Source organism: Dermacentor andersoni, chromosome 8 (assembly GCF_023375885.2).
Source record: "Dermacentor andersoni chromosome 8, qqDerAnde1_hic_scaffold, whole genome shotgun sequence".
Classification (NCBI taxonomy): Eukaryota; Metazoa; Arthropoda; class Arachnida; order Ixodida; family Ixodidae; genus Dermacentor; species Dermacentor andersoni.
In genome coordinates, this window is record NC_092821.1 from 138,101,323 (window position 1) to 138,125,887 (window position 24,565).

The window sequence follows — 24,565 nt, forward strand, 5'->3', positions numbered from 1 at the left end:
GGTCGTTCATAATGCATCCTGTTTCAGTCTTGGTTTTGTGTCGAGCGGAGAGACAGATAAAACAAAGCTTATGTTTCCACGGCGAGTCTGTTTTGAACACGGACTGTGCGTTAGCAAATCAGAGAGATAAAAAAAAAAAGAACACTTAAGACTTCCATCTGTGTCACTGCTGAAGTTGGACGCCACACTGATTGGGTACTCGCGTTTTAAAGCTACGCTCTACTACGTACGGCCGCAAGTATGTTAATCCTTTGTCGTCAATGTCAGTTCTTGAAGCTTATTCGTTAAAACCATCCTCGCTCTCTATGGCGAGTTATAGTACGCGTGACACTTTCGCCCAGGGTGGTGCCCAAGGGAACACGTTTTATGCACTCTTGGACATCCCGCGAGCTCCCAGCACTGATAGAGTTCAAGCGTCGGCAGAAATACAATTGATGTGAACACTCTCTCCCCAACTTCTGAAGCGAATTATCAACAAATTAAGTCGAACCGGCTGTCGCAACGTGTGCTACGTATCGTACTACTCTATGAAACACTTACGAATTAACGTACGCTCAGCGTAAGGAAATGGCAAAACAACCAAAGAAAAAGCTAGCTGGCGGGTCGTTTTGTGCTCGAACCTCACAGACTGCTTCTCGGAGCGTCCGAACTAATGCGGCCATGCACCGTCAGCGCCTATAAAGCGAAGCCCTGTAAGCGAATGATTGCAGCTGCTTGCTAAACGTAGCAAGCGAATGTTAGATATTAAATGACTGAGCGAAGCACTTCGTGTTAACACTAATGGTCGCGATTCTAGGCTGATACGAAAAAATGAAAAAGAAAGAACAAAGGAAGAACACGAGCTCATAAGAAACTGACTCAGGTATTCGACAGCAGCAGGAAGTGTAACGCGCTAAAAGAGATGGGCCAGGGATGGCCAAGGAAGTGACCACTGTAAGTGCGTCGTACGAGATGGAAGTATCCGAAAGACGGTCAAGCCTAGGATTTGCGAAATAGTGCGTCACTGTCAATTGCTTCACGACTCTACCGACACCTTGCTCAACCATAGCTAGCTTTAAAACCAGTGCTGCAAACTAGTGCCTGTTTCTTTTTCTTTTTTTTTTTGTATTGCAGCGTCCAACCGCACATAAAGAGGGAGGAGAAGGTACCTAATGAAATCTTCATTTTGCAAAGCAACCAAATTTATATTCCTATAAAGATCGTTTGTTGAAGGCAAAAATGGCACTGTTACGCACCATTTCCTTTAAGGGAGTCTTGTAGCATGTATTTGTTCTAGCTCCACATTATTTGGCTATTCCGAAGACACGTTTATGAGATGATCGTATCAAAATAATACGTATACCGGGAATCTTCGAGCGATGTCGAAGGACAAAATATTGCTTCTTCTTTTTAATAATGACTCCTTGAGACCACGCGTATTAGGATCTATTTTTGTTGTTGTTGTTTCAGATTAGACATGTGGCTCCTAACCAAGTGACTAATGTTATATCTATAAAAAAAAAGCAGGGGGGCAATTTTTTTTCTTTACTGCTTCTCATTCACGAACTGAAATTGCATACAAATGTGGCTTCATCATACGACTTTCTTGCACTCCATGGTTCCTACCCTGTCAAGACCTGAAAAAAAGAAAAGGCGTTGGTCATAACGCGATCCATCGGCTCTAACTTGCCAATATCCCTTCTGTATTCATGGCCATGCACTTTTTAAAAGCTTGCCCCCTTTGGGGCGTACCTAGTCCCATCACGATAATCGTCATCTGTCTTGCCCGCATTTCCTTTCTTTAACGCTGCGAGCCCGGTACTTCCAATTGTCATGAACGGCATGCGCGTTATTAGCGTGACATATTCATTCTCGACAGGAGAGTAGCGAGCGCAGCGTTTTCAAGAAAGGAAACGCAAGCAAGGCAGATGACGATTATCGTTGTGGGACAAATGTACACCCCAAAGCGGGCAGCTGTTTTAAGAGTGCATCGTCGCAAATATGTAGGGCAAACCTCCACTCTCTCCTTACGGGGGACTACATCGGAATATGCAGAACATACGTTCGCTGAAATTTTAACGATCGCAGTCACTGACTTATAGCATAAAGGCACATGGGCAATTCCTTGAATGGAAACTGGCGTATTTTATCGATTGACCATATTGGATAACACTGTAATTGATGTCATTAGGAAGTCTACGATAGAGCAAGTGCAGCGTCTGGAGGAAGTAAGCCCTGAAAGCATAAAATATTATTCAAATATCGACACAAGGAAGACGTCATCATGCCGCTCACGAATCTCACACAGTCACAGGAAACAAAAACACGCGTGATCGTTAGAACTGACGATTTAAGGAAGGGCGCTGATGACTGCGTGCGTTAGATAAGGTCGCCTGCATTGTTCTCAGTTCAGGGAGAGAAAATTGCAGATATTACAGGAAGGAAACTAAGACGCTACTAAATGGCTTTTTCTTAACTAATTGCAGCGTCCTTTTCACCCAGTACTGAACGCGCATTTAAAACGATGAGCGTCGCACTTAACTCACTGTTTAGCCGTAGAGCTTGCCGTAGCCTCCGTAGCCGTAGCCATGGCCGTAACCGTGGCCGTAGCCGAGGAGAACGGCGCCGTGTCCGTAGCCATGTCCGTATCCGTGGCCGTAGCCGTGGCCGTAACCGCCGTATCCACCGTGTCCGTATCCGCCGAGGGCAGAGGGGGTGATAGACCAGGTCACCGCAGAGTTGGCGACGTAGGGCTTGGCGTAGGCGAGGCCGTATCCGTGGCCGTAGCCGTGGCCGTAGCCGTGGCCGTAGCCGTGACCGTATCCGTGGCCGAGGAAGCCAGCGGCGGCAAAGGCCAGAAGGCCGAGGAAGAGGGCGGCGGTCTGCCGAAGGAATAAAAGTGGAAATTATGCGCACGAGAGACAAGGCAGCAGCAGCGAAAAAGATATTTGAGTAATAATCCAAGGTTGCACATATTCTTAAAGTCAAGGAACGGAAAGCGCAGGTTTCCAGAATGTCAGGAATGGGCACGTAATTTGCACGCGGCCATTCGGAGGCCATATCCGCTCGTCCTTACTGGAGGCTTCGCTCTTGGCTTACATAATCCGAATGGGATTTTGCCCCGAATCACCGGGAACAGTTTAAGCCATCGACATGGTCTTTCCGATCACTGCGCACCGATACCAAAATGTCTCCGGGCACGGGGGTGACGAATTGCTCGTATCCAGCCACGTCGCACAAGAACCACGACACCGCAACGTTTCGCACGCAGCCACTACCAACGACAAGGGTTGGCTACGGAAAAGAAAGAGCCGAAGCTTACCAGGGCCTGCATTGTTCTGGGAAAGACTCTTGGCTGTCTCGCAAACAGATCAAGTGTGTAAAGCTTCGCGGCCGAACAGCACGCTTTATATACGCGCGTCCATGACAGTGTCGGGGACCCAGTGGGGGTCTCTAAATTGGTCCGGCCGGGGAAACAGCGGCCGATCGGGCAACTGTCACGCCCTGGAGCAGTGTCCAGCGGGCATGGCAGGTTAGGCAGGCAGAGATCATACATGCTCTGGGGCGGTCGGGCGTTACCCAAGAATGGAAGGCCGATCGCGGAAATTGACGCGATCTCCGGAAAACAAAGAAAGAACAACGGTCGACAAAGTGAAAGAGAAGCAAAAAAGAACATTAAGGGTCGCTAAGAATTTGGCAATCGCCATCTCGTTGTTCCCCCCCCCCCCTTCCCCCCAAGCACCTTCACATCGCTACTTTGGTCTGTCGCCCGTCATCGCTCGCTTGTTGACCTTAAGGCACTTGCTTGCTTAGGCTGCTTTTGTGTTTATCTGATTATTTCGGCCATTGCGTTTTCTGTCGTTGCTTGTGGTATGCCCTCCTTTCTTTTTTTTCTGAGAAACCTTTGTTGTGGCTTTGTAGATGCATTCATTTCTGTCCGCAGATCTCTTGTAACAAGACGAACGCATGAGCGACCTCTGGTTCGTGCTTATGCCTAACACAAGAAACTGCTCGTCTCATGGTCACGTACTCGGCCTGACAATGATTCGACAGCGGCTATAGGTGTTCGTGGGTAGGCATCTCAACATGTGCCACGAAGCAGGCCGCCTATTACGTCCACTTTCTTCCTTCTAACAAAGGGAAACAGGAAGGCTAGAAAAAAAAATTAAACAAAAGAGAAGAGGCAAAAACTAGCCCTTGTTTTTTTTTTTTACGAATATTGCCAGGTGGGGAATTAACTCTGTGCACGATAGAGCCGGGCGGTTCCCAGCAACATAGGCCTCTTCTTGTTCTCTGTTCCATGAGTGATGGAATGCGGCTGATTGTTTGTTTCTTTTTGCCTCACTGACAACTCGGCCATTTCGCCCTTCGAGCTGCGCTGCAGATACCTAATGACGGCCCCCGATTTCATTCAATCCTTTGTCAAATAGAGCGTCGACGACCTTTCGTGGTTTTGATTCAAATTAGTTATTCGAGGGAAAGTGTATTTTAACCTGATATTGGTGCGAGGACACCACCAGTGAGGGTGCACTGTATTAGGAAAGACGTACGGTTGAGTGGTTCACTGGGTAAATGTGTTCTGCGGACTTTGAGCCGCGAGATAGTTGCCAGCATGTAGATCTCTGTGATGGTTCCTCCGTAAGCTTTTTTTTCTCCTTAATGTCGTCTCGTTATGAAACGGAAACTGAGGTTTTCCACTGCGCAATATACTCATTTACTGCCGTAGTTCGTGGAATATTACACTGGAAACACTGTAAAATAAAGATACCCTCAAAGGCGTTCAATACCGTTAGGGTTCCGTACAAATGCAAGAATGGGGTGCTGTAACTAGCAGCAAGCTGTTGCTCATTTTTAGCAAGCCCTAGAACAGTTGTCTGAAAACTTCGTTTCTTCCCGACAACCTTATATGTAATGGAGGATTGTTTATTTATTAGTGTGCCCTCAAGACCGACAGGGCGTTACAGAGAGGGTGGGTACAATGCAAATACAAAACAAAACAATAAAAAGAATTTACAGGAAAAAAAAAACAAGAGTTTGCAGCTACATCAGTAAGTGTTCAGTAACTGCAGACCTGAACAACGATTGGTCCTCAGTGGCAGCGATGCAGGGGGGAAGGTGATTCCACTCTCTACTTGTCTTCGGTAGAAAATAATGTAAAAAGAGATTAGTGCGGCACAAAGGGGCGGCTACTTTATTTGGGTTGTCAACACGTGATGAAAAGTAAGCAGGTTCTGAGATGAGTTCCTGTCGAAGTACTTGATTATGAAAGAAAATTTTATGAAAAAGCAAGAGGCGTGAAATCGTTCTTCTCATCACCAGGTCTGGGAAGTTAAGAGTGGATTTCATCAAGGTGACACTGACAGTACGAGCAATATTATTGAGTATAAATCGAGCTGAACGGTTCTGGACCGATTCTAAGGCGTCAATTAGCGCTGATTGAGCTGGATCCCAGACGGCTGAAGCATACTCGAGCTTTGGACGGAATAATGTTTGATATAGCTGTAGTTTAAGGTGTGCTGGCGCTTGGCGAAAGTTTCGGCACAGGGTTCGGTGTAACCCTGTGCTTGCATTGTGCCAAGCTGAGAAAGTATGCAGTAGTCTGCATAAAGGCGTCGATGCTTTCGCCGACTACAATCTACCAGTTAGTGGCACATAAAAAAGATGAAAAACCACAACATATACAACCACAGCATACCTCATATTTATTCAATAAAACGAGACATGCCCGTGGTGCTTTAAAATTTATCATGCACAATTGTTATGAAAATGTACGTTCGACATAATCCAGTAAAACTGGTTTCTATTAATTTCAAAATGTTTTTCGCAACACGGTTAAACGAGAAAAACGGAAAACAAATTGTTCATAAACCATCGGCGGTGATTGTAAGTGCAAGCAAATAGGACGAACGAACGAACGAACGAATGAACGAACGAACGAACGAACGAACGAACGAACGAGCGAGCGAGCGAGCGAACGAACGAACGAACGAACGAACGAACGAGCGAGCGAGCGAACGAACGAACGAACGAACGAACGAACGAACGAACGAACGAACGAGCGAGCGAGCGAGCGAACGAACGAACGAACGAACGAACGAACGAACGAACGTACAGTCGCGGTCAAAAATACGCGGCCCACGGCTCCAGTCGGCGGAGCGGCCGCGAGCCGCACCGCGGCGCTCGCGTCGGCGCTGCGAGAGTTTGCGCTCTGACGACAGGTATCTCCCTCGCTCTCGGGCGGATACGTAACGGACGATACGTAACGGGCGGATACGTAACGGATACGGACGATGCGTAGGGAGATACCTGTCGTCAGAGCGCAAACTCTCGCAGCGCCGACGCGAGCGCCGCGGTGCGGCTCGCGGCCGCTCCGCCGACTGGAGCCGTGGGCCGCGTATTTTTGACCGCGACTGTACGTACGTACGTACGTACGTACGTACGTTTTTCTTGCTGATTCCGACCATCTACCAACCAAGAAAACGGACAAAAAAGCTAAATAAGGCTGTTCGCTTTGAAAACAAAGAAAAACTGCGCAAGAAAGAAGAAGACATAGAAAGAACCACACGACACAAGCGCTTATATCGTGTGGTTCTTTCAATGTCTTGTTCTTTTTTGCGCAGTTTTTCTTTGTTCTCATAATGTCATACCAACTAGCCCCTCAACGTACGCTTCTAGACTTCGCTTTGAAAGTCAAGTGACGGGTTCCCTACATACATGCTGACATATGGTGCTGCGGACACTTGCCCCTTATCTTTACTGGTTATTGCTATGTGGTGTTTAAGAACCACAATAAAGTCATTATGAACGCATAAATAAAAAAATATATATCGTGCATTGCTATTAGGAGCGACCAACCCCCCCCCCTCCCCCCTACATGGCCACCACCTTTGATTAACCTGTCACGGGATGACACTAAAGCTCTAGCAAAGGGAGGCACTACGTGCGTGTGCGTAATGACATTACAGTGTTGCCTGGATCGGAATCAACTCTATTTACAATGTCACCGGAATAAGCCCTGTGTACTCGGTCCACGCAGAGTGGCCGAAGAGACGAAGAAAGCTTCTCTCTAATAAAAGGGGACCGTGAAGACGTTGGCTTCACCGTGTGGTCTTTACGAATGGTCTCGTTTCAATGCGGCAAGTTCGATCGCCATGGGTGGAGGTGGTCGCTTACTATAAACTATTCTTCGGCTGCCTTGCATTTAAGATGGACGGCCGCGGTTTGGTTAATTCCCGCAGTCCATTTAAGCTTTCGGGCAAAGGAAAAATAAATGTCCACGCTGGACGCATCGACGGCATTGGATGACTTAGCGGGAGCAGTGCGGCGCCGTTATAAACGTTGCCTCTGCCCGTATGCGTATACGCCAGATGCGTGCAGGAATACAAATGATCATCAATCACGTACGCATAAGCATAATCCCGAGACAATAACGTAAAGCCTGGACTGTGCTATGCGCAAGGTCCCGTCGTACCGCGAGAGTATAGATCACGTATGCGGATGCTGGAACGAAAGTAGAGCGCCTCAAAGAATGCCCGCGATGTGCGCTATGAGAAAATAACACGTGTGCGAATTCACGCTCCGTAGAGTAACGAAAGTGTTGTAAGAGAACAACGGTTACGACAACCGAAGTGCATGCGTAAAAATTGAGAACCTGCTTCTCCTATATCGTGCTCGCTTTCTTCTTTTTTTTTTATCTTCTTCTTTTTATCGTTATTATTAGCATTGTTACTATTACTGTTATGATATTTCATCGTTGTTCCTGCAGTTCCGCATGGAAAGAGTGGCGTTGCTTCACAGCCTACGGGAAAGGGCTTTAACCCGCACGCTAGCTTTCGATACGTAATGTTTTCTGAAGGACCCAGAGCAATCAGGAGAGAAATTTTACGTCTGTGTAGGTCGCCTTCCTTCGAGACACCGAGTTAATGCTTTAACTGACAGATCAACGATATCGTTTACCCAGCAAGGACTTGTGCAAAAACCAATACTATTATAAACGTTAATCTATATATTGAAGTTTACCTTTCTTATACGGGGTATTTCAGTTAACAATGAGCCAAACTTTAAAAATATGCAAATGCTACATAGCTGGACAGAACCAAGGGAATGTTGCCTGCCGTCGCTTTGAGATATTCATCTTTTTTTCATTGCGCCTAATAACACAATTAGTATTAATTAATTAATCAGTTTTTCAATTGCTATAGAGGAAAGTGTCAATGAGAAAACTGTAGAGAAAGTTGAGAAACTCCCGATGCAGCTTTCTATTGCTCAATGCTTGCCACACAAGTGTGCTTTTCCGAGCGTGAAGGAAACCTGCGAATACATGCACTCAAAGTGCCTCGAGTAGCCAGTCGCGTTGCAGTTGCGGAAGCTGTCGCTTGGTTTTGACAATCACCTCTCGATGTCTGCCGCCCAGTGCGGTCATGTAACACGTTCTTTCTTTCGGTGAGCAAACGGTATGCCGGTGGCCTGATCGTTCTCTTCCGCTGCAATTCCAAAAGACGAGCCACTGACGCGTCAAACCGGTCGTTATGATCGCAGGCTGCAGAATAAGATACAAAACCGCTCGACTGGCCGCACTATACGACAGCGGAAGCAGCGAGCGCGTTTGAAAGACTGCCTGAAAAAAAAATTGCGATCTACCTGTCCTCGTTTACGCCTACACGTCCGGCGCCAGACGAATCGGGACGCATTAGCAGACGGGCAAATTCGATCTGTGTTCGACACGACTTCCTATCTAAAACAAGGGTACTCGTTGTGCAACCGAGGTCCAGACGAGACCGGCGGGCCGGAGCGAACGTCGACAAATGCAAGCTCGATCCATTAGCGCGACGACTCGATCGTTATTTCGGTGCGTGTACTTGATTCCTACGGGCCGCGTGTTGGGCGGGCGCGCATAGTTTTCGTCTGTTTGTCTCGCATTGTTTCACTCGTGACGGAGGTTCGTGAGCGGCGGAGAAATATCGCTGATCGTATGCCTACGACCGCGTGCAGCAAGCAGTCCGTGGAAGCAGAAAGTATCGAAGAAAAAAAAATAGAGACACACGAACTTCAAGGAGCCTTGCACGTCTCTCGCAGCCACCGCGCGCTTTCGCGATTCTATCTCGCGGTCACCCACAGAGAGAGAGAGGGGGGGGGGGAGAGAGAGAGAGTGCGCGTTGGTTTCAACGCGACACACGCAACGCTCGCATACCGATGCGTCTGTTGTTTGTGAAGGGAAAATCGCCAGTGCAGAGTGGGCTTGTGGGTTGGGGGGCTAAAGGGGGGTACGGGGGAGGCACAGGGGGGGGGGGGGGGAGGGGGGAGTTAGCGGAAGCAAAGGTGCGGGGAGTGGCGAAGCGAACCGGCGCAGCTAACTCCCGATAGCCGATGCATGGTGCGACGCCGAGGAACGCGGTGACCGAGATGCCGATTCAATTCCGCGTGTGCCACGCGCGGGGGCCCCTCCCTTCCGACTGGCGCGCATATCGTCGTCCGCGCCTCACTTAAATGGAACTCCGTGCAAGCGGACAAGCGGAACGCTTTAACCAACTGGTGCCGACAAGGTTGCGGAGGCGTTTTCTCTTGCTGTGAACAAACTGCACGGGAACGGTTAGCGGACGGCAGTGTGTCCGAGCGTTGCCTGTCTGATTGTTTTTTTTTCCCCCGGTCATAATCGAAAGGCGACCGTAAGGTTCGAGAATGCGGTGCTGAGGTATTCCTTTTCTTTTTCGGCGCTGATGCTGTGCATTCTAACTACGACCTTACGGCAAGAGTGAGCCGAGCGAAAGAGTGAGTGTGTACAGGGGAGGAAGGAGCGGCCGCACTGTAGAGGCGTTGAATACGTTCCGATTTCTATCTACTTTTTGAATGCGCAGGTGTGCCCAAACAGTGGGGGGGGGGGGGGACGCGGGTGCATACCAGGATTAACCAGAGTGGCAGAACACACGACCTTTCGTTTTGATCTACGTCTGGAGAGGAGCTCTCGAACTCTTCGAGACTCGTTGCACTGGAGTACGAATTCTCACCACGTGGAAACCTCTCATTCTCAGGAGTTCAAAGATTCCACGGCTCTTGTCCACAGCACTTTACATTGGGATGGATGAAAGCAAAATGTCAGGCACACTGTCGCCTAATCGCAGACAATGCACTGGCACTAAACAGGAATAAAGTCATTGCTTGAATTTTTCCTATGTCATACTAACACGTGTCACATACATATAACACTGCGTATATACTATACAGCAGCATATATGCGGTGTTCCGGGCCAGCTATCGTTGTCGAAGCTGTTTAATGAAAAAAAATATTTCTGAACAAGGTGAAATATATCATTTCGAAACCTACCGTGTTGAGTCGTCAGATTTTTGAGCGTGCGAGTGTGAACGTGCGTGTGTGTGTGTTTGGTTGTTTGTCTGTGGGAAGAGAACATTCGTGTAAGAAATGTACTTGTTGTTCTGCACTTTCGATTCGCCCGGCGGGTAGCTTTTTTCCACCATGACACATGTTAATAGAGCTGTATGACATAGTAACCGTATACCGCAAATTTGACTATAGCATCAATAGGACGCTTTAATCTGCGTTCCGTTAAGGCTATCACATCGCACGCCTCAAGCCAACTCGTCCAGCAACCTGTAGCGACGCGAAAAGAGTTCTCACTGATGATATCGAAGTGCCTGGATGACTTTCGAGTTCTTTGTTTCCGGTGCCGTAAGGATAAACCTGCCACACTTCCATTTTTTTGAAGCTCGAAAGGCACTCGATGCGGCGTTCTGCTACTGAACAAGACGGCGCAGGTTCAATTTCCACTCGCGGCAGCCGCATTTCGATGGAGGGGAAATGCAAAACAAACACTCGTGTGCTTATATCTAGGTGCACTTAAAACAATCAGAGGCAATGAAACGTAATTCAATGTCTTCCACTGTGGCATGACACATATGCCCTTGTGCCGGTTTCGTGATCCTAAACCCCGCAACTTAACTTTTTTCTAAAGCGAGAAATATGCCCAATGATCCCATCCATAGGGAGTGGTGTAATGCAGTGCGATAGGAACAACGTCAAGAGATAAGAAGAGCGCCATATTAATTAGACAGTGAATGGCCTGTAGATGTCGTTCTAGATGAGATTAGGGGGAAGTGGTGTGTTGGCAAGGCCATGTGACGCGCAGAAAAGATACGCGGCGGTATTTCCCAATAACGCAATCAGCGTCGGAGAAACGCATTTGCGGCTACGAAAGATCAGATCGACTGATTAGATAAGGAATCCTGCCGCCGCAGGACAGAAGTTAAGTAGAGAATGCCGGGAGACGCATTCGTCCTGCAGGGGACATGAACAAGCTAATGATAGTGTCGATCCCGCCAAACGAAATTTACTATCATTACATCTGTATAAATGCTATGCGGAGATTCGAATGAACAAAAAAAATTGCGAGTTTATATCCCTAATAAAAGGACATGTATGCCCCATATGCCTTGCAACCATCATCCTACTCATGAAGATTCGTATGTTGCCATGTAAACCCATATGACCACATGTAAGATTATGTTACTAGGCAGGTGGGCTCCTTAATATGGATTTCGCTAAATATATTGCGATAGCACTTGGCACCTAGTGCGACTTATTTCAAGTACGCTGTTGCACATTAATAGGTTGATCATGTGCAGATCACATCAAACCAAATTTAAGGCCAGCTGATCTGTATAAATTTTACCCAAACGTTGCGACGCCAAAGAAGCAAAATTTTGAGATTTTATTCGTGCTGAAAAATCCCGTATGCTACATGCACACCGTATCTATGGTTACACGCGAGCCGGTGCAACGACCCGTATGTTCCAATATAAACTCATATCACCGCTCAGGAAGCCACTTGCAGCTCCAAAAAGGCAAGTCCCATTGAAACGTTGGCTCGAGCAACCTTAGTTGCTCGACTAATGTTATCCATACGACCATTGTCGGAGATATACTACAACCGACACTAAATTTGTGCGTGAATATTTACGTGTGCGCTCTTATGGCATCCTGGGTTTCGAAAAGTAGAACTCGATACGAAAATCGTTATTTGGGCCAGTTAAGGTGGATAAAGCATCGTAAACAAAGCCACAAGAACGTCTGAAACGACAAGCTCGGATAGAAGACAAATTTATGTATACTAACCATAATTCAGATAATTACTGAACGAGAACCAAGCCCGAGTTCCCTCTAGTAACTAGAGTAACTAGAGTAACTAGTAGCGGCAGGAATCCCCTTGCGGCGGTGTCTAAGCGCAGTTTGTTTAAAGATCGAGAAGTGGCGCTGTGCTCCACTCGGCGGGGCAAAGTTGATTTTGAAGAGACACCCAAGAACACGGATCAAAGGAAGTGGGCGGCTAAAGCACCTGTACTTCAAAAGCGTGTGCACGGAATGGAGGACCAGGTGAAGAAAGTTCGCAACCAAGTACAGGGTAATTGAAAGTGTAAACAGACAAACAAGAGTGATCAAAACGAAAGGGAGCGAAACTGAGTCTGTAAGTTGGATGAAGAAGTCGGAAACCAATTTACACATATGACAAGCAAGAAATGAGGATGGGAAATTTGTTTGGTAAGACAAGGGACTATGGCTTGCTGTTTGAGTATCTGCGGCCGTTGATTGAGGACAAAAAACATACCAGCGCAAGTATTCGCAACAAAATGGCGCGATCAGTGAGAGATGGCAAGGTGTTAGAGAGCAAAGCTTGATTTGATCAAGGAGGCTAGGTGACTGTCAACGCCCCCCTTTTCAAAGGGGACTCCAACAAAATTGTCGTCCGTGACTAATGAACAACACAGACTCCAAGGCAAGAGCCGTCTGACAAGATTACGTTCGTCTTTCCAGACTACGCAAGGGCTTCGTAAATGCATACCTTCTAACTCCGTCGAGTTAAAGCCGCCAAGCCTGCGTGCGTGATCACCGAACAGATTTACTTTACACCGTTACGCCATGACCTCGCCAGAACGTGTTCGGATTGCTTTTGTGATGATAAACTGTACCGTTGTGTATTTGCTCGAGCTTCATTATCGTATATGGCACACCGCTCGGTTGTGTGCGCGTGCAATTTCGGCGGGCAATCTTGTCGACTCCCCAGCTACCTGCTATGCCCGAGTTCTCGGGAGCTTCTCGTCGTCACAGAACTAAGTCGGCGCGATAGCGCTGCGCGCTTAATTGTTTCACAAGATCGCGACGTGTGATTCGCATGCCCCATATATATATATATATAAGATTCGCGATCCAAATTCGCTTGATGACGACGAGTGCCTGCGTCAAACAAAGAGGGACCGCCATGAGAGCCTTAAGTTTTAAACCACCAGTACTGGCGTTTGTTTCTTGGAGCGCCGTGTAACTGATGACTTGTTTTGACAGCTTGCAGGTCTTATAGCGTTGTTCTTTAAGTGCACCAGACGAGTTCAAGTTATACGCTTCCCGGCCAGCCCCACCCATTACCTCCCACTGGATCTCAGTGCAGTTGTGACCTCGTGCCGAACACTGAAACAAAGAAAGCAAAAAAAAAAAGAAAAAAAAATAGCGCGCGAGCGTTATCGATGGCTTCCGAGCAAGGGCCGCTTGAGCGGGCGCCGTGCTTGTAAACAACTCCCGTAAAACGCTCGTCCGTGTGGCGGAAGGGAGGGGGTTCCGTCGGTGTACGAGAAAGCGCGATCTCAACCTCATGCTCGCGCAAGATTCATTCGGTCGGTTCCTTTGGCGTAGTGTATAATGAGCGTACCGCGTCATGGGCGGGGTGCCGGGCCGTCGAACTACGCCGCGACGCTAAACGGACCACCGTTTCGAGCAGACGTACTACACGTTCGATCAGCGTTCCCGCATGCGCCCTCGCCTACACCGCCGTGTACGCGCAAGGTGGGCCGCAACTGCGGGGCCACAGCTGGTGCCGCTGGTGCTGCTGCTAGCCTGCCGTGACTGGTTCTATCGTGGACACGGAGGGGGCGCTGATTACGAACACTACACAGCCACGCTCGGCAGGCCCGTGATCTTTCCCTAATGAAAGTCGGCGTGCTCTCCGCGCGAACCCCGGCGAACGTTCGACTCTCGCTGCTCGCGAGTTGCGGCGAGGACAAGGCGGAGGTCCCGGCGCGCCCTACATACCTGGTGCTCGCGTTTGGAGAAATTAAAGGGGGAGCGCGTGCGTGCGTTCTCGTGGACTACTCTGTGCACCGAGCGCGTGCGTAAACAGCGGCGCAGTGTGTGTGTCTTAACGCGAAAGCGCTGGTTAAGGTGCCAGGGTAGATTCTATTTTGTTGTTTTCGTTTTAGATGGAGATCAGCGGGTTGGTCGTGCGTGCTTGTTGGCGGCGAACACGCTTTTCTGTATTGCGGTGCCTATACTACACCACACCCGTGCGCAGGTCCGTGTCACCGCGAGGGTCGGGTCGGTCCTTTCTAACTGTTGGAAGCCACACGCTGTATTGGATTCGCGATTATAGCGTTCCGCGGTTGGACACAAGGCCACACAGGCTCGTAGTACCCGGCCATGCGGTTGCATTCCACCACGCGCGCAACATGGGCGAACAGTGGCTTTGCTTTGCGTTGAGAAATTTCAGATGGCCTAAATTAACCCGAAGGCTACTGTCCTCGCGCGGTAAAGCTTCGGGACGCTAAGTTAACGAAGCCGACAAAATCAGCGAAGCAGCTTCAAGGTTAGACCATGGACAGCCTCTCTCGAAGCAACACATTTAGCGAAACCCCAGAGATGCCGGTGACATCAGGCATGACAGCGTGAAGAAAAACTAGAAGAACTTGAAGAAATACCTGCACCCACTGAAGTACATCAGTTATTATTTTGACTTCGTCTCTGCGAAGCCATCCTAACCTTATTATCACGGAAACCGTCAAAGCTATTCATTTGGGTAAGCGTGTTTCACCTTGTAGCTACCCTGAACAGGAAACACGGACATATAACTGAATATTCTTAGAATACAGAAAGCTATGGGCGTTGATAGAGTGCATTTTTTGTGGGAATACAATGTGCTTTTACTCCTAGTGTCTTGTCTCCATCGACCATGTCCTGGATGCATTACAGGCTTCGCCTCTCATATGGCAGATAGTACTTCGCTGTTGCTTCAAAGAATGTGCGACCTACCAATTGGGCAAATACGCAATTTTTCAATCAGTGAGGTGAGAACCTTCAGATACCTTAAATTCATATGTGAAGTCTCGTATTAAAGGACAAATAAATCTCACGTGACTATTATAAAAACGAAAATAAGTTATGCGACCAGATCCGCGATGCATCCCCAAGCGGTTGTTTATTATTTCATTCATCCTGTAGCTTCCATTTAATAATCCGATGGTTTTCGTAATGGAAACACGGAATCGCAACCCTCTTTGATCTCTCCTGCAACAAACTATCTCGCCTCCAACTTGTGCCGCAATTAGTGCAGTTACCAAACTTTAAGAGTAGCAGTACCTAGTAAAGTGTCTTGTGCGTTGGCTTTCATTTTTTCAGACCAAGGAAGTTGAGTGACAAAAAAAAGAAGAATGTTGATCGAAATATTTCGGTCTTTCTGCGTTTCTGCGTGCCCCCGGAAACACGAAGACGTGGAGGCCAGTGAGCAGCAAACCTCTGTCACAAAAGTCCTGCCTCGGGGTTCATCCGCGGTCGTGATCAGGTCATCGCGTGCGCACAAAGCAGGTCGCAAGAGGCATCGGAAAGCGTTCGCCACACCGACCACCTGGCTTTCAGAACTGGCTATTGCCATGCCTGCCTTGGACGCGACACGCCTTTTAGCATGTGACCTTATTTAACGCGCCACGCCGGGCTGGTTTAGTCCTCGCAGTGTAGAACGAGCAAAGCAAGCTGCGGCTCAGAGGCACGCCGAAGGCGCATCGGGTCCTTTTCCTCAATTTGCGTGGCTCATTCCTCGACACTTCGCCGCAGTCGAGGAAAGCGCGCGAGAGACGACACTCGTATAAACGGAACGCTCTTCCGTGCTTTGCACTTCCTCGACACTGCAAGCTCGCTCGCCGCACTGTCAATATCCTCCAACAAACGGTGGAGGCAGTGTCCACCGCTGCACCGATTTCACGGAGGGACTCGTGCTGCAGGTGTTCAAGCAGTGCAGTTGCTTTACAGCAAACACGGTCCAGCTATTTCCTGCCACTAATCTCTCCCACAATGCCGCTTCCCCACCCGGCACTAAGTCGAGAGGAGGCCGTCACCCTAAGACACGTACAGAGCGGGTCACTCCTCGCCCCGGCAGTACTACACGTGCTTCAACCAGAACTGTATCCAAGTGGTGTGTGCGGTGTTCGTGCAGTGGGTCCGGCGGGCCAATGGCACATCATGAGGGACTGTGCCAGGTTCCAGACCGAAGCTACCTCCACGTCATACCCGCCCGAACTTCAAAGTGCAGTGCAGTGTATAAACAAGGACACTCAACTATGGGCCGTCCCGCGGGCCAGGAGTGCGCTCGAAAAGCACAAGCCTCACGACCCACCACAAACGGGCCGAACAGGGGTAGTGCAGAGTAGGGCATAACCCCTGGGTCAACGCTTGTCCAACGTCCCGACGCGTTAAACCATAGGTTGCCGGCATTTTAAAAAAGTGATTCCTGTCCTATCCTATCCTCTCCTAAAGCGTTTATAAACGAACAAAAGAAAAGTCGGCACAGTGTTGCTTGCAGTAATACTGCCTTCGCGTAGTCGCGTAAGGAGAGTATCTTGAGAGAAGCACGTGTTCGAAAATAATAAGAATGGCTAGGAGTGTATCTTACTGACAAAGACGTGAATAGCTAGCTTACGATGTCTCACTCAAAGCAGCAGTGCATAACCGCCATAAGCAACCAATGTAAGTAACTATTTTATTTGCAGCTCATTTATTGTGCCCAAACACTGAACCGAATGGGAACACATCAGCAGAAATAAAAAACACTGCAGTGAGGGATGAATGTGGAAAATGACAGCTGTAACACGTTAAGATATTGTACTCTAAAAGTTTCAGTGGTAGTTTACAAGGCAAGGGTTGCACCTCAAGGCGATGCCGCCCTGAAGAAATTCTAATGCCGGTGCGGAAGGTATTGAGTGTTGTTGTGACCATGCAATCGAGAAGTTTAATTACAAGATCTTCCATGACTTTCTGAAGTACTTCACAAAAGAAAAGATATACAAGGATAAACTAGGAAGACTGGACAAGCGCTCAGTTAATGTGCACATGATACTTGGACTGTTGTCGACAAGTCAAGTGCAGCAAGGGACTAACACCTCATTAAAAATATTGACTTTTATGAGATACAAGATTAGACAGTGTTTGCGGCGAGCAGAACTCTATTAAGAGACATGCAGCGGTGCATATATTTTCGATTCTGCCGGCTGACCTCAAGCTGAGCGGCCTGTTTGGACAATCTATGTACGTGGAGGACTCTTGCTCCAACGGTAGGCTGCAAAATGAACCCCACATTTATCTAGTGGCACGGATAGTAATTACATGTTGAATGAACTCCCCGTCACACCTTGCTTATTATTGTTATCAACATTATCTTCATATTCACTCGTCATTTACTTATCTTTATTTATTATTCCAATAATTACTGTTTGCTGTGGAACGTTTACTAATGGAGTGGCAGAAGTATTTTCTACCTCAGCTTCTCCACAGCTAATCATTTATAACAAAAATAAGAAAGATGCTTGTGACCGCTTTTATCAATCTGACCGCGGTCGAACGGTGTTTCGAAGCCAAGACTGCCCCCCTCCCCCCCGCGCGCCCAAGTCGAGATGACCGGGCACGGCACATAAAAAAGTGGTCATTCAATTTGATGTCTAAGTAAATCTAAAAAAATAAAAGGAGTGTGTACATAGAGACATTGCAAAAGAGTCAAAGCGACACTGAGAAAAACGTCCTCGAAGGTGATGGCAGTCTCGTTGACTGATGAGCTGTGGGCCTTGGCTCCGGACATACAATTAAATAGTGTTTGGAAAGCGGTTTGTCCGGGGCCGCAGACCTAATTCGGCGTTTGATGAAGTATCAGACGAGGCAAGATCTTGAAGATCCTTGAAAACGACTCGGGATCGGGCACCACCAGCACCGGCCATGGGTGCACGTTCGACGCCTGCGGCAAGCTTTTCGCTTCCTGCGGAGACAGTCCGCTGTCGAGTGACCGCGTTCACAAACGGTGCGAGGTCCTTTCCCCCGTTGCCTTGGAAATTACTCGCGCTCTGTCCGCTGCACGTACGCCCGAAAACGTTTCGCAAGCATTTTCCCAAGTCCCTCGTTCTCTCCGTAACGAGAAAGGGGCATCGCAGACACGCCGTTTGCAACTGTTTGTCGTGCAGAGGCTGTGTCAAGCGTGTTTACGGTGCACATTCGGACCATTGTCCTTAAGCCGCGCTCCGCGGTCACAGCGTGATTGTGTTTCAATGGTCATCATCCGCTTTGCCCTCAAGCCGCCATCATGCGCCGGGGCTTATGTGCATGCCGCTTTTGTGCAATGTCGCAGTTTACTGACAATATTAATCTAAGGTATGAAGAAACTATTCTCTCTGTTGACGTTTCCAGTTTATGAAACATTTTCCTTGGCTTATCTCTTGTAGACAATGCACCGTAGCGGCTGCTTGGGGGGTTGTCGCGCGAGATAAATGTCAATGGCCTGGAAACCTCATTGTTGTGACAATGGGATTGTACGCTATACCTGCGAGTTGTTTGTATGTGCACATGCACGAAACAAACGTGCGTAAAACATGTCATAACGACCTGGCAGAGTTGATACCACGTGCTGCCGTGTTTTGTCATTTAATGTCCCTCTGTTGCGCAGTTCCTGCTAACACGATGCACCAACCTGGGTCGAAATCGCGCGAATCCCAGAAGCCTCACAAGGTGTACCGGGGCTACTCTTCGAATGCACAGGCTTTTGGGTTTGTAAGGCCCAGGCTTAGAACGAATAAGAAAGCTATATCCTCGTGTACTTCCCGCACAGTATTCTTCGTGAGAACTTGTGCCCCGGGGAACAAGAGTGGCCGGAGTGTTTTTTGTGCGACGGTGATATAACCGATTAGTACAGATTACTTGCTTGGTTTTAACAACCGTGCTTGGGAATGGAAAATTACCGGGACGATGAACAAAGTGTCGTTACAGCAGCAGAGGCCATTCTTGAAGCGGCGTGTCCTGTAGCCCTCTGCTCCCGATTCTGTGCGCAGGCCATGCAAATGCGGTAAGTTGTTGTACACATTGGCGCCGTTTCCTTGCCAGACGTATGACAAAGGTCTATGCGAGGACTTTCCGTCTATGCGTACTAGAAATGACCGCCATCCAGATCATTCCATCGTATATTTGTGTCTCATATCTGGGCCTGCTGTCACATTCTTTGCATTTTGTTACTCCGCATTCCACAGGGGTACCTGTAGAAGGCCTTCTGTAAGTTCTGTCCAGCTACTGCTTTTCTCGAACCCAGTGCTGGCTTTGTCAGTGTTCTCTTGCACTCGAATTCGGTCCTTTTTTTTCCCGTGAATCCTCGACTTTTCCGTGGACTTTGCTGTCTGGATCATTAGGAGGCTTGTACGCTGAAGAGATACGTTACGAAATGTATGCACGGTGTATCGTGAAGACCATCGGCTCGTTCCAGTTGTCACTGCATGCAGCTCCCAGCCGAGAAAGTCCATCCAGAAAAATTCCACTTGATGTGTCGTCAGGGATGACAAGAAGTCTATCAGTGTGCAAAAAAAAAGAAAAAGGCAAGCGTTAACGGCAGCCCTGTCGGGCATCTGGTGCCTGCTCGTGCTCAGCTAGGCTAACGTAAATAAGGCTTATGCCTCATTTTCTTCCGAGCTTCTCTATGAGTGCTAAATGCTGTGCCATTTTGTTAGAGACATAACGTACTCGAACGAGTGCAGATGATTCGCGGCAGCTCTACGGTTAGTAATGCTGTTTTATATCGGAACACCTTAATATCTAGGGCCGCTGTCTTGCCTCTTGCCTGGGAGCAGCAGAGCGACCACTGGAAGGAACTGATGGTTGTCGCAATACACAGTGCGTATATTTCGAAACGCATCTTTTCAGCAAACCAGCCTCCTGGAGATCCAGGCAATAATAACTATATAAAAGTACAGGGTTCATGTGAAACAAAAGGTGGTGTTCCTCCAAGGGTTAAGGAATCAGCTGAATGGATGATAGTCCAAATTTGTGCGTGGGAGAGTCACGCCCGAGTGCAAAATCTTCAAGCTTTATTAGGCAAGTGTAAAGCACAAGTGAAAGAACGCACCGATTTCAATGTATCGGTTCTATGCATCTTAGAAAGTCCTGCTACCTGGCGCTAATGCGGAATCCAAATACCTTATTTCGTCACCTTTGATTAACCAACAGCTACTAGTATAGAACGGAAACGAGACCGTAGAACCGCAGCAAAATGGAAACTTCAGTTACACTGAACAAACAAAGTAAACTTAAACTTGCATCCTTTAGGCTGCCGCCAAGATTTCCAGAAAGGGACGTATTTCGACAACGTGCTTGCATTGACCAACACAAAGCTGCTGGTCCAAAAGAAGGCTTGTCTGTTTCGCAAGAATACTTACCCTGACAAAAACAAGTGACTTCGTCATTATGTTGGCTCTAGGCAACAAGTTGTCACTGAAGCTTCCCTTGTCAACACAGAAAATAGAGCATGTCCGTGTAAGCAAGACATTCAGACAAGCCATAACGATGAGAAGCTTCAGGCGCCCGAAGCGTGTTTAAAAAGCACAACACTGCTTGTTCATCGACTCCACAGAAGCAAAACCTTTTGAGAAAGCTTTGCTATTCATAAATCTTTGAAATGCATTTGGGGATGTGTGTTCGATGTGACGATAAGCAAAACTTTCGCCGCTTGTATTGGTGTAGGCGCATTGAACGATGGTTGAGTTCAACATACGCCGTACTGTTGGAACACCGAAGAGAAGCATTGTGTGCACCAGGCAGAACAAGTGGAATAATTTATTCTTTCACTACTGGACCATCGGTGTCTTCTGACCAGTCCTCCATCGCTTGCACCCTCTCAGCGTATGTATAAGCTTGGCAATGTCGTCTTTGTACCTGGAAAATGACAAAAAGAAAGTATTCGTATCATTGCAAGTTTCTCACAACATTGACTGCAATGTGACATTGTTTCTAGGTAGTATGGGCCATTGCAAATATGAGGTGGAAATTGATAGCTGGAGGCGAAGAAGTGAGCTGCTAGGAAAGGAGAGAGGGTTTGTTGTGACCTGCAGGCACGTGCAGGCGTTCCTAAACGAATCAACTAGAACCAAATCGGGAATGGTCTAACGAACCTGAGTACATCGTTAGAATCCCTTCTGTCCTTTGGCATATGAGTGACAACAAGTGGGACATAAATACTAGAACGACTTAGGAACGCCCCACAAAAATGAAAGCCAACGTGCGCAGCTCTTCCTTCTACATCACGTTTAAACGAGGCCTATTCTTCAAAACGGAATCTGTTCAACAGATATTGAGGGAAATAGTCAAAACCTGGGGAGCAATGTTTGGGTTGATTGTAAACTATAATATATTATATCAGTCAATGCAGCTCTAATGTTCTTCTTTTCTCCATGAAGCTGTGATTTGCGCAAACTCGTCAAACGCGAAAAGAAGAAAGCACGAACACCAGCGAACAGACCGGCGGAGACGTACCGTCATTTTCTAGTATCCCTTGCCGTATCCGCCGTACCCGCCGTATCCGCCGTATCCGCCGTATCCGGCGTATCCGACTTTGACGGCGACGGCGGGGGCAGCAGCGACGTGGGCGACGCCGTATCCGCCGTATCCGCCATGACCAAGACCGTAGCCGAGTCCAGCTCCGTAGCCGAGTCCGTATCCGCCGTGGCCGAGTCCGTATCCACCACCGCCGACGCCGACGACGGGAGCGACGGCCTGGGTGGCTACGCTGGCGACTCCAGGCGCGGTGTGGTGAGCGGTGGACACCTGGCTGGTGACGACCTTGGCGACGTTACCGGTCACGGCGGTGGCAGCGAAAGCGCCGCCGGCAATGGCGCCGGGGCTGGGGCCGAGGGCCACGGGTGCGGCGACGGCCACGGGAGCGGCAGCCACGACTGGCGCGGCGGCGACGGCCGGAGCGGCGACAGCGACGCCGCCACCGTAGCCGAGGCCAAGACCACCGCCGTAGCCGAGGCCGACTCCTCCGTAGCCGAGACCAACGCCTCCGTAGCCTCCACCGAGGTAGCCGGCGGAGGAGATGGCGATGAGGCCGAGGAAGGCAGCGATGGACTGCGTCGAACAAGGAGACGGAGCGAGGAGTTTTTGAGGGATTTTGGGAACTCGGATGTACGAACAACACAAGCTTTAAGTAGACATAAACGGTACCGGCAGAACGAGTCTCTTTTCAACGGCGCAGTCGGGCCGTGGGTCAAGACGCTGTGAAGGCGTATGACGTATCGAGGGGCTTCAGTGGCGACGAATAAGGCTGACCGCGGACGTTAAACATGAGGATGCGAGGATGCAGCTCTTAGTTAAAGTCTTGGTGGCTCATTTCAATTAAACCATTTTACTACGCCGATGTCTCGCTGCAGGAACTACTCAATCGTTAACAGCTCTGTCCTAGTGCGCATATTCGGAAGAAAGTTTTGTGCCCAGTTAGAATTGCAGGATATAGAAGTCGCGGATGTCTGCAGCAAGAGCTTCAGTGGGCGGTAAACATGCGGAGAAGTTAGCGTCGTCCAGATGTCTCTGACGTGACATCTGGACGGAGGGAACGCTGAAAATGCATCACTTTGACAGTTCCGGTTGAAACCACGTATAGCTTCCTAGCAGATACTACCATAATTTAAGTTTACGTCATTGCTGGTGGGTTACATTTCTGACTAGGCACATCAACTAGCGTTCTCTAGGAGCTCGATGCCCCCTACGGTATTAGTATTTAAACGCAAGACCAGAAATGTCTACATCTTTGTGAAATTGCATCGTCAAAGCCGAAACTTCGGTTTGTAGGAGCGCACTCTTAAAAGATTCTTCAGCTACGTCGCTCGCCTACCGTCAATCGAAACTAAGAGGGGATGTTAACTTGGACGCCTGCGGGCACAAACGATCAAGACTTTGTTTTCGAAGCAAAACGCCTCATGTGCAATGGCGGGCTGCAATCGTTTTAGCCAAAATTGCTTTATGGGCAGCCGCTTCTTGAGACATTCCTCGTTTCCGATTGTGCTGCTGGTTGCAAACGGAATCCGATGTCTGTGTGCACGCGCCCACCGCTTCGGCCGTGTATCGATACCACCTCGGGCCACTTACCAGCATGTTTGCTACTTGAAGGCTCTTTCCTCGAATGAAGAAAAGACACAGCGTTCAAATGGCTCGCGCTGCTTTATATACCGGCCACCGACGCAGCTGCTAACGGTGCGTCGAACCGGCGGGTGCAGGGTGGGGGTGTACAAGGGGGCGGTGGGGAGGTGTCCGTGCGGTGGAGAGGACGTGTCTGAGTGAAAGGGAAGCTTTTCCGGGGCTGCCGGAGAAGGGGTAGCCGGGGTGGAGGGACCGCCACTGTCTCCAACGGGAGCAGGCGGAGAGCGGAAGAAGACATGAGCGAAGCAAGAGAAATCATTCAGGGTTTCCTCTGGATATTTTTCGCTTGCTTGCTTGTACTTTCGGCGTGTCCATCTGGCCGAGCAACACTGCCTACTCGCGGTCGTGCGCCCTCTCCTCAACACCTCCTCCAACCTCTCTCTCTCACGGAAGCCCAGGGACTGACCGGCGCCTGCCGGCCAGCCGGCCACTTCGAGAAGGCCGCCGCCGCCGCGAGGCGTGGTCATCATCTCTGCCATCTAGCCGCCGGAGCAAAAGAAAAACCTCCTTGCTTCCTCCACACCGTCGATTCTGCGCCTCACGCAAGGGCAATGTGCAAATGCGCGCGCTGCTTTCTGCTGCCGCTGCTGCTAGGCCTTATCCTACGACATGGGGAGGGTGGGGGGAGGAGGTAGCGGGAGAGGCGTTTGCCCTTTCGTCGCTCTCTTATACACTATTGCGATCGCACGCCGTTTTACCACGCTCCACATCGCCGTACAGTGGACGATGGGGAGCCGCACCCAACAACACCACTTTGCTTCCGATAACTCTTCCCCTTTCCCTCTCTCTTCTGGGCCCTCTGAAATCGCCGCATCCGAATCGTGGTGGTGGGGGTAGGGGCGGTGAAAGTTGGCGAACATTCTTTTCTCTTTTTTTACTTCTCTCCACGGCCAAATCGGCTTATCGCATGCTTGTTAACAGTGCCCTGGAATTGCGGCTAGTACGCTCCTGTAGTACGGTTACACGCCTGAGTCCGGGTGTTCGGCTGTTACGTTCCGCCTTGTGGGCTGACACAGTCGAATGAGATTCAAACGGACGACCTTGGAAGGACGTTCCACCGCAGGCCGAGGTCAAGTAGAGTCCGTGCAGTTGCCTTTCTGGCTTTGGCGCTATCACCTTGCGATAACGAGGGCCACTATAGGATAGCGGGGAAATCCACAGAGCGACGGAAGAGAGAGAGAGAGGAAGTAGAAGAAGAAATAAAGCTTTCTTGACGCATATAAAAATGTCGGTTAAGGCGACACAAGCGGCGGGATTGATAGAGTATCGCACTCTTGTAACTGTGCACCGGTTTCGGACGCATACGCACAAGCGCAATGAGTCAGAACC

At 49.1% G+C, this 24,565-nt stretch overlaps 2 protein-coding genes across 3 annotated transcripts; both read right to left on the reverse strand.

Annotated features, from left to right (window-relative positions):
- Positions 1 to 1,520: 1,520 nt before the first annotated feature.
- Positions 1,521 to 3,535, reverse strand: LOC126525788 (uncharacterized). The gene is made up of 3 exons (XM_050173698.3): positions 3,302 to 3,535; positions 2,526 to 2,861; positions 1,521 to 1,616 (listed from the first exon to the last, which is right to left on the reverse strand). The coding sequence occupies exons 1-2, from the start codon at positions 3,533 to 3,535 to the stop codon at positions 2,529 to 2,531; spliced, it is 567 nt and encodes a 188-aa protein (XP_050029655.3). The 3' UTR covers positions 1,521 to 1,616; positions 2,526 to 2,528.
- Positions 3,536 to 20,862: 17,327 nt separating this feature from the next.
- Positions 20,863 to 23,283, reverse strand: LOC126525787 (uncharacterized). 2 transcript variants are annotated; one of them, XM_050173697.3, is made up of 3 exons: positions 23,186 to 23,282; positions 21,575 to 22,168; positions 20,863 to 20,977 (listed from the first exon to the last, which is right to left on the reverse strand). In XM_050173697.3, the coding sequence occupies exons 1-2, from the start codon at positions 23,189 to 23,191 to the stop codon at positions 21,584 to 21,586; spliced, it is 591 nt and encodes a 196-aa protein (XP_050029654.2). In that variant the 5' UTR covers positions 23,192 to 23,282; the 3' UTR covers positions 20,863 to 20,977; positions 21,575 to 21,583. The 2 variants fall into 2 exon arrangements, with proteins under 2 accessions (XP_050029654.2, XP_054923638.2); XM_055067663.2 differs by lacking the exon at positions 20,863 to 20,977 and having other exon boundaries at positions 21,571 to 22,168; positions 23,186 to 23,283.
- Positions 23,284 to 24,565: the final 1,282 nt, after the last annotated feature.

What these genes read in the sequence shown, in the direction of transcription:
- LOC126525788 (XM_050173698.3), bottom strand. Translation starts at nt 3,535, where the DNA reads ATGTATGATCTCTGCCTGCCTAACCTGCCATGCCCGCTGGACACTGCT. An exon ending in CCAGAACAATGCAGGCCCTG is followed by an intron (nt 2,862 to 3,301) that starts GTAAGCTTCGGC and finishes TTCCTTCGGCAG; the next exon opens with ACCGCCGCCCTCTTCCTCGG.